The sequence below is a fragment of the Semicossyphus pulcher genome, unplaced genomic scaffold (genome assembly GCF_022749685.1).
Source record: "Semicossyphus pulcher isolate SPU_LCO1_2020_fin unplaced genomic scaffold, fSemPul1.0.p SCAF_8, whole genome shotgun sequence".
NCBI classification, from domain to species: Eukaryota; Metazoa; Chordata; class Actinopteri; order Labriformes; family Labridae; genus Semicossyphus; species Semicossyphus pulcher.
The window spans coordinates 17802931-17816201 of NW_027211759.1; the positions used below are offsets into that span (position 1 = coordinate 17802931).

The window sequence follows — 13271 nt, forward strand, 5'->3', positions numbered from 1 at the left end:
AGACTTTTATTCATAGGAATCTGTCACTTACACCATCAACTTTGGGGGGCCGACAAAGGGGGAATGTGCACATTTTTCTTGCTTGTTGGTGGTGGTGGTAACTGTGTCATGTGATCTTTCTCTGGCTGTATCTGATCTCTGCATGTGCTCTGCTCTGTGCTCTGACACTGTGGCTAATTCCTTACAGGATTTACTAATAGAAATTCATTATGTGCTGTATGTGTTATAACAGAGAACAAACTGGCTTTTGAAACAATATAGTTGGTAGTATTTGGAAGGTTAATCAACGTACATGTTGAAATAAAGCACCTATATCTGTGAGTCTTATCCTGGCCTGTCTCTTCCTCCGCAGGTCGTTCAGTGACAGCTGTTTCCTCAGCAGCCCCCTGTGTTCAGAACTGGCAGATGTGCAGTGGTACGGACACGACAAGGCCAAACCTGGAACCCTGGTCTGAGACCTTCCTATGGGGCCCAGAAAAGTCCCATTGCCCTCTCCTACTGCGTCTTCACTGTCCCTCACCACTTCCCATCGACAACTGACAACCTCATCCTCAAGGCCCTACAAAAACCCTGCCCTGAGCAGACCGGGGGACTGGACATGAGCCTCCCTCCTCCCTAAATCCTGCCCTCCATCCATCTCACCACCTCTTTATTAAGCCCCTCTTTCACAGCTCAGCTGGACAGGGACACACTCGCTGGGCTCTGATTAGGGCAGAATTCACAGGACGGACTGAGAAGTGCCACCTCAGCTGTTAAACTGATGCCCTGCAGCACCACAGAGCCCGTTCTTTACTCACTCAGCACACAAGCAAACGGGAAAGAGCGATGGGAAAAGAGAGCACAGAAAAATATCAGACGTACAACCCAACATCGGCCAAACCCGGATCTGTTTCATATCTCAGCTTCTGTCAGCCCCGATCTCATTAACTCCAGTGCACTGCCACCCAATCAGAGGATACCTGCTGGATTTGAGCCACCAGTTTAAACAGAGACATTTCCAGGCCAGAACGAGCTGTGTAGGATTCCATTATTCTCATTAATGTTGTTCGTCTTTTACGTTTATTCGTCCCTGCATATTTATAAGAAGAGAAGATGACAGACTTTTGGAAAACCAATCTGGATTTACCGACAATTTCAACTCCTCTCAGTTCAACCCACAACCAAAGACAACTACTGGATTGACTGGTCGCACCAGGGTCCGCGGGCTGGTGCCCTTGCAGAAAAGTAACTGCAACCGTATGCGAGTGAATTCAAAGTGATGGCGTCGGGATGGTTCATGGGATTTTTAAGGGGACTACAGCAATAACAAACACTGTACAAGAACACAAACTGGTTTGAATCTACAGAGTGTAGTGAAGCAGGCACTTTGCTGTGTTCTCTGCCTTGTGAGGTTTGGAGTAAAGGGTTATTAGAGCATCAGAAGGAGGATTTGGAGTTGTTCTTGGGTTTGGCATTAATCTATGCTTGTTTCAGTGATTTCATCAAAAGTGTTTCATTAATGTTTTGGGTCTTGACAAGATTTCTCTGTCCGCAACAGTCTGTTGCGCCACGTGTCGCCCTGTGATCAGTGCTAAGCCAGAGTGAGAGGCAGGGGCGCAAAGGTGAGGGGTCAATAGGGGGTGTTAACATGAGCACACCAAGTCACGTATACTGTCATGTTTTATTGTGGGTGTAATATTTCATTTTCACCCCTAAAAGAGGACTTTTCTGGTTGCATCCATTACTTTAGTTCAATATTGAGGCTGTTCAACATCTTTCTTTTTCTTCCCTCCTCCTCCGGCTCTATTCTCACCACGCTGGGTATCTGTCAGCACCTCTTGTAGCACTGTGCTTTCTCATCTTCCGCTCCATCTCTTCAGCGTTACTGAACACAGACAGCCAAACTCAATGCTGTCGTGACTGTCACAACAAATCACATTATCGGCACGCATGGGTGCAAGTTTATCAGTGCCAAACGTGTTGGTGCTTTACATTTGTATTGTAATTCAGCACTGACACAGAGACTCGTTCAAGATACAAACCCAGACAGTAAAACCCCACAGTCTGTAGCTATCAGATTAAACAGCAGCAGACAGCTCTATGATTTGGCATCAGGTGTGGTTGGAAATGTTGAAAGCTACTCTAAAAAGCACAACATTAACAGTGTCTATAGGGGATGGACTGCGAGTTACATTTTGTTAGTACATGCACATCAACAAATACGAACATTAATGAACATCCCTGCACTGTCAGGGGCACAAGAGAAGCCAGAACTGAAACAATTCTATAAACCATTTCAAGTGGAGATTCTCACTCATCCATATTAACAATCAGATATTCAGAACAGGGTTAGAAAAGCACATCTGGTTTTGTATGACGCAAGTACAACTCTGCATGTTTTAGCTGCCCCTGAATCACTTAACCTCATCGTCCCTTAAACAGAGTTTGTCTGTTGTTTTATTGTTGCAGAAAATCAGGTTTTAAATTGACTAAGATTATGACAGCACCTCGGAAATACAAGTGGACATGCTTTTTTTTTTACCTTATAGCACCATTATGTCTGGATAGATGGTGTAACATTCTGTGTGTCATGGGAGGAATTGAACCCTGTCCCTCGTGGTGTTGTGTTTCCTTTATGCACTCACATCAGTCGCTGTAACCTGACGCTTTCTTGTTAAAGTAAGAAGAAGGTTTAGCCCGATCCCTGCATGGTTGGTTCTCCGCAAGATTTGTCCGCCAACGTCTGGTGGGATTGGATCACTTTACCCAGGATTGGAACCAGCACCCCCTCCAGTTGGAAAATTTACAACACTATCAGAGTGCAAGTTTGTCCCTGCTATGCTCACTCAAGACATAATCCCGTGCATGCCCTGCAGATCCACAGACAAATAAAGACCCCAAAGATATTCAGCATCCGACTTTTATTAGCACGTCTTGCTCCATAGTGTTGCCTCGCCATTTTAACCCTGTGGTAATCTCTGACCTCTGAGCCCAATGTGAAGAAGTGTGACGTCCCCTCCCTCTGTAGCTCCAAACATACCATATTTTCTGTGCTCCATAGAAACGTGTGAGGTTTTTGTACACCTAAGAGAAACTGAACTAACTCTTTTACCAGTCTTTACCTGTATGTACGGAGGGGCACTGTAAGGTTTTGTGGGGTTTTTAACACTCACATTCATTGTTTTAACAATGTTCCATTTTATATGAACATGTATTGTTCTTTTTTTTTTTGTTCTGACATTGTAACAACCCTTTCAGGTGCTACAAAATGACCAGTTACTGCTTTGTCACGTAGGATCTAGACACCTCTTCATCGATTTCAATAGATTCAATACCAGATGTGCAAAATGAAGCTTATTTTAACAGACAGTTTAATAGTAGAACACTCCCCCTACCAGACAATAGAGCATGTAACTTGATTTTATCAGTTCTGTTCAACTGTAACAATACATTAAAGGTGTTGTAGAAAAAAATGTGGAATTGATAAAAAAAAAATAACTGAATTCCACAGTTAATTTATTCTTTTTTCTATTAAAAATTTGTATAGTAACTTTACATTTTTCAAAACTGTGTTGTTGGAAATTGACGATGAATTTTCAAGATGAGAAGCCGTGGTGGTTCTTCAGAGTAAGAAAAATAAATTATTGATGAATGTTCTCAAGATTATGTCTTCGTCTGTTTTCTTTTCCTTAAGTTATTTAGTTATTCACTTCCTTCCCAGGTGGCTCACATCAAATCCTTCCTGGCTGTTCTTGCTGAAAGGTCAGAGTATCAGACCGAGTAGTCAGACTCATCAAAGGGAATCCCCGCATGTACTTCCTCTCCTCCGGACACACTCACCCTCCTGTCATCACATCCAGGCCTCACTCACTTCGCTCTTTACACCCTGTCCTCCAAGAGAGGGAGACGGAGGATATCCTGTGGATTGGGGAGGAAGATACACTCACAAGATGAAAGTTATGACTCATCACCCGGCAGAGGAGCAGTGGATTGAACAGCTGCACAGATTCATTCACGTAGGTTTTAAGCTAGTTTTGATCTGCATGCCACTATGTCACATACTGTACTCTGAACAATCTTTCTTTGTAGGAAACTTTATGTTTGAAGAGAAGCAGACATCTGAGCAAATGGATTGTTCATGTTAGCGCATATCATCAAACACTGGTTACACAGACTTAATACAGTACTTTTTTACGGCATAAAAAAGTAGTTTCTAGAAAGAAATCGGTCGTAAGTTTCTGCAGGACACCCAACCTGCTCACCCTGCTTTCTTCCATTCTCCTTCTCTGTCTGTTTATTAATGAATCCATGTTACTCTTTGTCTTCGGTATGTTCCCATAGCAGCTCTCCAAACCAGGCAACAGCTGGAAGCTGTTAGCCAGACATGCCGTGAGAAACTTTTTCTCCTACAACTCTGTGTGTGTATGTGTGTGTGGGTGTGTTTGTGTAAAGAAGAAGTGTGTGACCTTGCTTTATGTTCTTAATGAAATCCTCCATCATTTAAATACCCACCACACACACACAACCGTCACTGTGTCTCTCCTCTGTGCACTTTGGACATATATCTTTGTGAGGACTCTTTTGCAACATCATCTGTTATTGTTTAAGTTCTGGGCAAGTTTACTAAAACATAATATTTATTATACATTAAAACAGGGAATTCACAATGCTCTGATCGTGCTGTTATTCTCACACAACAAGGGGCCTCCCTGCTCCTGACAGTGTTAAATGCTAAATGCAGCAGATATGCCCTTCTTCATTCTCAAAATATCATAAGTTTAAATTGGTTATGCACTTTAATAGCCCTACTTTGTTACTGTAAATAAAGGTAAGTTATAGGATTTTAAACCAGTTTGTCCCTCAGTGATCATGAAATTATCTTTTCATTTTGAATAGGAATTCTCCCCATATGTCCACTTCAGCATGTTCATGGTGTCCCTCATTAGGATGCTGACTGACACTGTCACTGGTCGATACAATCTTTGCTGCTGAGTAATCATCCTCTCGTTAAAATCTGTTGTTGCCATGATCAGTATCTAGTGTTTGCTCTACAGTCACCAGACAAGTCCTGCTGATTCTAATTATTAACAATTTTTTTGTTACAGAACTATTTCAGCCTCTTTTCTTAGACTAAACAGAGGGATATGATTTATGGATCAGACTGTAAAACAGGTCATAACAGGGACAATACTGCCCTCTAGTGTTCACCACAGAGAAGAAGAAAAACAGAGCAGAAGAAAAAACTAGAATCAGATTTAATAATATTTGGTTAAATAATAAGATTGCCCAAATGTGAAAACATGCATAATAATGTTTGCTTTAATTTCTTATGACTTTGATGTGGTTATATACACATGTATACATGTGTTTGAGTTTTAATGAACCCCAAAGGAGAAGTGATTTTTCAGTCATCATTCAGGATCTAATTTGACAATACCTTAAATAATTTAACAAAACAGGATTATATAAACTGTTCTTAAAACCCACTCAGACCCTGATAAACAACAGTAACATTGTGCATGCAGGAGTGTGCCTCTCTTCAGGTCTTTACAGACTGAATTCCTCTTGTTCCAGTAGAGGCCCGTTTGCTTCATCTTGAGTCTGCTCCAGAAAAGAGAGAAAAAAAAAAATCAGATGCCATTTAAGGTTTTCATATGACCTGGAAATGACCAGAGTACCCAAATCAATAGTTAAAAAATCCTCTCTTATACCAAGCATGTTCCATCCTACTATATTTACCTGTGAGACTCGGCTGTAGGCCTGAGTATGTGGAGCACTGTAGCGACGTAGGCCTCTCCAGGACAGGAAAAGTATGTAGACTGATGCAAGAAAACACTGCACAGTAAACATTATGGAGCTCCCTTTTGCTACATATGAACCGACACGCTGGTGAGAAGAAGGCAGACGGTGGAGAGCGAGACGGAAAAGAGTCAGTGACAGCTCAAAAACCATGTATTGTTCAGTATGTAAAGCTAAGGCAGCTCAAAACCAAAGTACCTGTTGGTTTGTGTTGAGTGCGACAGGATCTACAGAACTGATGCTGTTAGCTAGCAGCGCAGTGAAGCCAAACAGCAGACTGAAGATGTTCAGACCCATTAGGGTGATGATCTGTTCAGCAAAAATTCAACATTAGTAAAGCTAATAATATTGTTATATAAGCAAGATTATAACTCATAGTATTTACCTTTGTTTGAGTAGCTTTCCTCTGAACCTCTATTGCCAGACACCCAGCAGCCAAATACTGAAAAAACACACTCATCAGCCAGTGTTTGATTCCCTCGCTCTTTCTGTCTGTCTGTCTAAAACATTTACACTGAGTGATAAAACCCAGACTCACAGATAGGCTTGACCACACTGGTGTTGTCATGGTGACGGAGCAGTTGTAGCTCACGCATGCATGGGTGACTGTAGAAAGTATGCAAGCAAAGGCACTGAGGATCTGAACCACCTGAGGACAAACACAAACAAAGCAAGTGAGAGTAGAAAAGCTTCAAAGGAAAGATATAATATATGTTCTGGAAAAGCAGCAGAATGGAGCGTCTCACCCCAGCGACTAAAACTCTGCTGTTAACCACCGTTCCAAACCAGCGATGAATCCTGGCATTTAAGAGGACCACGTTATCCGTGGAGACCTGGGTCGATGAAGGGGTTGGGGGTGTCTCTTTAACAAACACCTGGTACAGCCCCTCCTGAAACATGTTCTGTGTCATCTTGTGTGAGAGAGAAAAATGTTGTCAAAACGCCCTGCCCTTTCAAATCAGTCAACCCACACACACATCTGATTCTGTCGGTTGATATCAGTCAGTGTAAGCACTTACCTTTCCGAAAGCTTTAACTCCTTTATCCACAGGTCATTTCAGCAGAAAATGTCATCAAACTGTAATAACAAACATTGAGACTGATTTTCCCGCAGCTGCTGGTTTTCCATAGCAGGCTAAAGGAAATCCAGAGGGTGAAAGTCCACCTGAGTTGATAAAGAATGGTTAAAGTCCATTCTTGAGGAAGTGATTTCAGGTCAGAAATTGGTCACGTCTAAAGAGCTTTTCAGCTTGTGGACAGGGCTGACATTTGCACCAGAGGATCGGTTTCTTTTTATAGCTTTATATTGTACTTTGTGCCCTGACATCACACTCTCAAATAAATAAAGCAGTACATTACAAATAAAAACTTATTTTGATGCATAACTACAACACATTCAACACATTTTAATGATAAATGAAATGAAACAACAACAAAAAACACAAGGCACACAAATGCACAAAACCATAATGAGATGAAATGGGGGTAAAATCATGTAAATAAAATATTACAAAGATAAATAACTTCATAGATAACTTATTAACTTGCTCCATACTTCATTGGAAAGTTGTTGATTTTGGCTGAGTATTAAAATCTGGGGGCTGTAAGCACTGTTGCCTCACAGCTAGAAGGTCACTGGTTCAAACCCCGGTTTGGGCAAGGTGGGCCTTTCTGTGCAGAGTTGCATGTTCTCCTCGTGCATGCGTGGGTTCTCTCTGGCTTCCTCCCACAGTCCAAAGACATGCTAGTTGGTGACTCTAAATTGCCCATAGGTGTGGGTGTGAGTGCCAAAGGATGTCTGTTGTCTCTATGTGTCAGATCTGTGATTGACTGGCGCCCTTCGCCCAATGACAGCTGGGATAGGCTCCAGCCCCCTGCGACCCTGAACAGGAAAAATAGTCTAGATAATGGATGGATTCAAATCTGGTTGCCGTCAAAACCTGACGTTGGATTGACGTCAAAACCTGTTGGGTTGACGACAAATCCTGACATTGAGCTGATGTCAAAACCTTACAGATGTCAACTCCTGACACTGGGTTGATGTCAGGATGTATACTGACATTCTGCTGATGTAAAAACCTGACGTTGGGCTGGCATCAAATTTCATTGTTGGAGGTTGGAAGAGGTCAAATCCTGACGTGTAGCTGAAGTAAAAACCCAATGAGGGGGTGACGTCAAAACCTGACGTTGAACTGACTTCAAAACCTGATGTTCACTATCATGAATCTTCACTTTACATTGACCACCTCAGAGTCTTCTGGCAACTTGACAGTGAGGAACATGGTGAAGACATGAGGTAAGAAATCTTGGATTTTCCTACATGAGTAACTCAATACACAAATTAATCTGCATGTGATTTTTCTTTCACAACCTTCCTTCATGTCCCCTTTTTAAGACCTCCTGATGCTCTGGATCGTGCTTTCAAGCAGCTAGTTGCAGACATTTACAAATAGAAATAACTTTATTCGTAAAGCACATTTCTAACATGATACAAAACAACAAATAACAAACAAAGAAAACATTATTGGAAACACAGGATAAGATGAGGGTTAAAAATGATTGATTAAAGACGTGTAAAAGTTGATACAAAAAGTTACACACATATGGCCTCCAGCATGTTATCTGAGTAAGAGGCAACAATGCAACCACACAGTGACAAGTCCATTGAAGTTATGGATAATTAGACCTATATAAAGGGGAAAAAGAAAATATAATTGGACCTATGATTGAGCCTTGAGGAACTCCGCGTTAGTGTTATTTAAGATAAGCTGTATAAACAATGCAAAAGCATCTCCCATCGCAGAACAGGCCACAGACGGCAGCTGAAAGAGGTCACACAGCACTCTGAGGACCTCGGAGATAAAAAAAACTATTTGGACGATCTTTAAATTTTAAACCCATTCTGTTTTTCCTGGCAGTGTTTCTGTGTCATCATCCTCTTCTATCCCACCTGTGTACAGGTCAGCCAACCTGCTGAAACGTGGTCCCCAGTGGGAAAGGCTCTCATAGTCCTGCTCCTCCTCCGAGCCTGAGGAGTTGATGGAGCTGAGAGAACTCACCTCGGAGCCGACACCCTCATAGTCAAACACCAGTAGAGAGTCATACGGAGGAGCTGTGGGGTCACTGTCTGCAACGTGAAGATTCTACGGGGGAAACCAAGGAAAGGATTTTTACACAGTTATATATTCTTGTAAATATACTATAGGTCAGAGGCGGAGTAAAAAGTCTCAGTGATGTTGTTCTCTATATCAGCACTCATGGAATGCCTCTTATCCAATCAGATTACTTGGTCCGAGCTGTTGTATATAATATTTTGCATCACTCACATCCTCAATGAATTTGTCGATCTCTTCATTGGCTCTGAGTTGTAGGCGGTAGCACGGTCGGCTCTGAGCAGTAGGAAACACATCAGCGCTGAAGACTTCAGGACGGTTATCAAGCCCTCTGTGGAGTTGGCTCAGGTCATACTCCTGAAGACAGGCAGGGAAAACAGTCAACTGGTTGCTAATATCGCACTGAAAGAGCAGCTTCAAGAATATTAGCGTGACTCTAAGTCTAAGTTTCACAGGATGTTATCAGTACAGTATGCCTATTCTGCCAACCTTAGTTTTCCTGACTCTCAGGCAGCTTTATGTCCACCTTCTGCCTGTCTTTAGATATTTTTGCTGAGCCTACTTGTGTCTCTGTTAAAGAGTGTAAGCCTGAAAGTTAATTAAGTAGATTGCTTTGTCTTTTGCGTTCAGTTGAGTGTAACTCTTACAGCTTGAGGGATTTTCACTCATTATGTTTTATTCTTTTTATATCTGAACTTTTTTCTCTTAGGTTGCATTTTAGTTTCATGTGTGAGGGGAGTGCAACTTAAAGCCGACTACTTCCATTTCTGTAACTCTTAGACCGATATATATATTTTCTAATGTCTTGTTCAACTGTATCACAATTTCCTGCTCCTACCTGGTCTTCTTCACCTCCTCCCTCCTCATCATAATAGAAGATGTTGTCCCTGGGTATCTCTTCAAAAAGAGGCACGTCCTTTTCGGACCTCCTCCTCCTTCTCAGCAACAACAGCAGCAGCAGGAGCAGTACTGTAGTCAACCACAAAAATCAGAGTAGCTAAAGACAGAACCGAACCTAAACCAAACAAATTTAGAGCATTAAGTGACCTTTACATACACAAAAGAACAAAAATGACTCCAAGAACTGTGGTTGTGAGAGAAGGGACGCGCAGACGAGGGGCGGAGCGTGGGATGAAGCAGGTGGAGACGGCTCCTTGACATTGGCATACTTCTGCCACCAGTGTGCTTTCTTGGTAGAGCATGCCTGCATCATAGATACGCATGAGCACATAGTAGTCCCCGGGGGACAGCTCTCGTTTGGGGGCCAGGGCTGCCTTGTTGCCTGCAAGGAAGGAAAAAAAGCAGAATAATACAGAGCCGGATTTTCTCGAGCACATGGCTGTTTTTTTGTTGAATAGGTTTCGAGGTATGTAAGAGCTCTCTCACTTGTGGAATTGGTGCTAATCGTCCAGTTGATCCTGTGCTCTCCCTGAAGCTCGACAGTAAACGGTCCAGCATGACCTGTTCCGTCAAGGTCCACGATATCAAGCAGGACAGGAGAAGGGTCACTGTTGCATAGACTGGCCTTCCTCTGCTTGATCACAGGAAGATGGTCGTTCACATCTAATAAAGTCACAACCAGAGTACCTGTCCCTGTAGCTGGGACTGTGTCTAGGAGGATGAAAAGAAAAGGACACATCAGGGTTACGTTCAGTCAGGTTTAAAGGTTGACAAATAAAGAAGGCTTGATGTTAGGTGACTAAAAGTGCAAATTCACCATTGTCATAAGACAAAACTAGTACTGTGTATTTGCTGTCTTTGACACGGTGCGACTCTCTGTCCATGCTGCTCCTAACCACGACTGATCCTGTGTCTTTATCAACATTCAGCCACCTGGCAGTGTCATTGTGCAACTCATATCTGAAAGCAAGAGAAAGTATAACTTAAACATCATAATTTATACATACCACATGCACAATAAGGCCACATATTTATTGTATTTATGCGTAATTATTACCTAACGCTCTGTTTCCTGGCTGTGTCGGGGTCCTTAGCTCTGAGGTCGGCCACAGAGCTCCCTATTTCTGCATCCTCTGAGACGCTCACATGGATCTCTGCCGGTCTAAAAACAGGAGGCTCATTCTTGTCCACCACTTTTACAGTGACTGTGGCCGTCGAGGTTGATACCGGCCCGGAAAACGGCGCCTCATTTGTCACCAACACCAGCAGAGTAAAGACAGGAATTCTCTCGAAATCCAGATCCTTGAAAGCGATGCATGGGAAGAAGTATGATGTACTCTGTATGGTGAGTAAAACTGCAAATATGTTTGAATAAAATGGAAAGGTGTTTCCTTACCTTGGCTGTCTTGAGGATTCCTTCAATTTTATCAGGGCCTGTGGTGATGTTGAAGTCTCCCCTCTCATTGCCTTTGATTATTGAGTATTTGGCGTTGGCGTTGGGAGATCCTAACTCATCCTTGTCAATGATCTTTAGTCTTAATACCTCCACTCCGACCTCATTCTCAGGGGCTGATGTGGATATCTGGGAAAAGTAAGAAAGCATTGCTAAACACAGGTACAGATAAAAAAAAAATTCTTAGAAGTATTTGGGCAATTTGAACTCACAGACGTTACAGTGAACTCTGGAGCATTATCGTTGCTGTCCGTGATGCTTATGACAACAGTGCAGGTGGATGTAAGCCCATCTCCCTCCATGTCAGCAGCCTCAATGATCAGCTTGTACTCTGGGTGAGTCTAACACGGGGAAATGAGTTACAAAGGAAACCACAATTAAGAAATAAAATAAGAGTTGTTAGTGTACGATCCCATTACCTCTCTGTCCAGTCCGCCTGCCTTCACACTGATGAGTCCACTCACGGGGTTTATGGCAAACATGTCCTCTTTGGGCATTTGAGGCATCTGAGCCTTTATCCTGTACCTGATTATAGCATTGCTTGTATGTGGGTCATCTTTATCTAACGCTGTTACCTTTGTGATGAAGTCCTCTGTCGGGAAAAATAAGTTACACCATGAGGTGAAGCATTACGTTAGGTTAGTGAAATTTTAGCATGAATGCAATAGAGAAAATTCCCAAAGTGTTAAGGGATAATCAAAATACAAGGACATGAAAAACAAAACAAACAAAAAAAAACATGTAATTCATTTTTCTGTGTGTGTTCATGGAACACTGAGTGTGTATTTGTGTGTGAAAGGCTGTTCAAGGTCTTCCTGTTTGGGTGTTTAAGCTTGGCCTTGTGCCGTGTGTGTGTGTTTGTGTCTACACATTTGTTTATATTCTCTCACCAATGTTGGCACTTTCACTCACTCGGCCATAAAAAGGGTTCTGAGTGAATTTTGGAGCGTTGTCGTTCTGGTCGATGACGTTGATAACGAGCTCCATGGGCTCCTCGGCTTTAACGCCCTCATTCAGCGCATGGGCCCACAGCTGTAACACACAACACAGACTACATAATATTGTGCGTGCAAAGGGAGTTTTTGCAATTATCTGTAAAAAAGTGAGATTTTGCTCTTTCTTGTTTAGCTCACACTGTATTTGGCTGTCTTCTCCCTGTCCAGTGGCTGCGTCACATATAGCACCCCAGATCTGCGATCAACAGTGAAAACACCCTCAGGAGGCTGATCGGCACCCGGCCCGCTGATCTTGTAGGTTATCGCCACCTTTTCGTCTTTGCTTGACTTGATCTGAAACACGATTTTAAAGATATTTTGGCCAAGTTGGCTTAAATTACAGCAGATACATTTAGTGGAAATGAAGTCAGAATAATTAAACTTGCTTTTTACTGCTTTATTACCTTCACCATGAATTTGGGATATGGACCCCAGTCGTTCTCTGGAAAGTTAATTTGTGGAATAACCCACTCCCTCTTGATCCGTCGCAGATTGACAGGCATGTGTGGAAACTCAAAGGTGGGAAGCTGCTCGAGGCCCATGTCAGTGCTCTTCTGTTTGACACATGTCAAGTCAGATTTATCATTGTAATTTAACTGATTTATAGGAACTGTAAAATGAACTCAAACATACCTCTGGATATTTACTCTCATTATTTGAGCAGATGATTCTGCTGGAGCACGGTTGAGATGCTGCTGCAGCCAAAAACTAGTCAATTAAAAATAAAAGTAGAATTTTTCAGTAGGTTTACAGCTTATATTTTGCTTTACAGGCACATTTTTAACAAAAAAATCAGGACAACAAATCTACTTCGAGTGTTAATGAGTAAAACACTAGTAATAAAACATACCTTACCACATAACCTAGAGACTAATGTATTTGTACTGGAACTTTTAACTCACCTGGACTTGGCACAAGAAATAGAGCACCCTTGTAGTCCTGCTGCTCGCCATCATCTCCTCCAGTGTAAAAACCCTTACAGACCTTTCCTCCACCGTCACAGGAGCGACCGTCCACGCTGGATCTGCTGCT

The 13271-nt window shown here is 42.4% G+C and overlaps 3 protein-coding genes across 4 annotated transcripts in view; 1 reads left to right on the plus strand and 2 right to left on the minus strand.

Annotated features, from left to right (window-relative positions):
• Nucleotides 1–3640, plus strand: part of frmd4a (FERM domain containing 4A) — a 55875-nt gene extending 52235 nt beyond the window's left edge. The window contains exon 24 of one of the 2 annotated variants that reach the window (XM_069686003.1): nucleotides 353–3640. In XM_069686003.1, coding sequence (XP_069542104.1) covers nucleotides 353–455 — 103 coding nt within the window. In that variant the 3' untranslated portion in view covers nucleotides 456–3640. The remainder of the gene's footprint in view (nucleotides 1–352) is intronic. The other variant, XM_069686002.1, reaches the window with a different exon arrangement.
• A 1871-nt stretch (nucleotides 3641–5511) lies between these two features.
• On the minus strand, nucleotides 5512–6689 carry tmem253 (transmembrane protein 253). Its single transcript, XM_069686101.1, has 6 exons — nucleotides 6525–6689; nucleotides 6317–6427; nucleotides 6164–6220; nucleotides 5977–6087; nucleotides 5719–5865; nucleotides 5512–5580 (listed from the first exon to the last, which is right to left on the minus strand). Exons 1-6 carry the CDS (start codon nucleotides 6687–6689, stop codon nucleotides 5527–5529), a joined length of 645 nt encoding a protein of 214 aa, XP_069542202.1. The 3' UTR covers nucleotides 5512–5526.
• A 1961-nt stretch (nucleotides 6690–8650) lies between these two features.
• LOC138612775 (B-cadherin) lies at nucleotides 8651–12943 on the minus strand. Its single transcript, XM_069686214.1, has 14 exons — nucleotides 12873–12943; nucleotides 12644–12793; nucleotides 12378–12533; nucleotides 12135–12276; nucleotides 11664–11836; nucleotides 11457–11585; nucleotides 11188–11373; nucleotides 10849–11093; nucleotides 10609–10751; nucleotides 10278–10502; nucleotides 9949–10173; nucleotides 9730–9860; nucleotides 9105–9248; nucleotides 8651–8921 (listed from the first exon to the last, which is right to left on the minus strand). The coding sequence occupies exons 2-14, from the start codon at nucleotides 12779–12781 to the stop codon at nucleotides 8670–8672; spliced, it is 2289 nt and encodes a 762-aa protein (XP_069542315.1). The 5' UTR covers nucleotides 12782–12793; nucleotides 12873–12943; the 3' UTR covers nucleotides 8651–8669.
• Between the last annotated feature and the right edge of the window lie 328 nt (nucleotides 12944–13271).

Bases quoted from the DNA above. Each gene is read 5' to 3' on its own strand.
- tmem253 (XM_069686101.1), bottom strand. From the start codon at position 6,689: ATGACACAGAACATGTTTCAGGAGGGGCTGTACCAGGTGTTTGTTAAA. The intron at 6,088-6,163 runs GTAAATACTATG...TTTGCTGAACAG, and splicing joins GGAAAGCTACTCAAACAAAG to ATCATCACCCTAATGGGTCT. The intron at 5,581-5,718 runs GTAAATATAGTA...TTTCTGGAGCAG, and splicing joins CCTACAGCCGAGTCTCACAG to ACTCAAGATGAAGCAAACGG.
- LOC138612775 (XM_069686214.1), bottom strand. From the start codon at position 12,781: ATGGGCCTCGAGCAGCTTCCCACCTTTGAGTTTCCACACATGCCTGTC. The intron at 10,752-10,848 runs GTAATAATTACG...TCTTGCTTTCAG, and splicing joins GCCAGGAAACAGAGCGTTAG to ATATGAGTTGCACAATGACA. The intron at 9,249-9,729 runs GTAGGAGCAGGA...GCCTGTCTTCAG, and splicing joins GAGGAGGTGAAGAAGACCAG to GAGTATGACCTGAGCCAACT.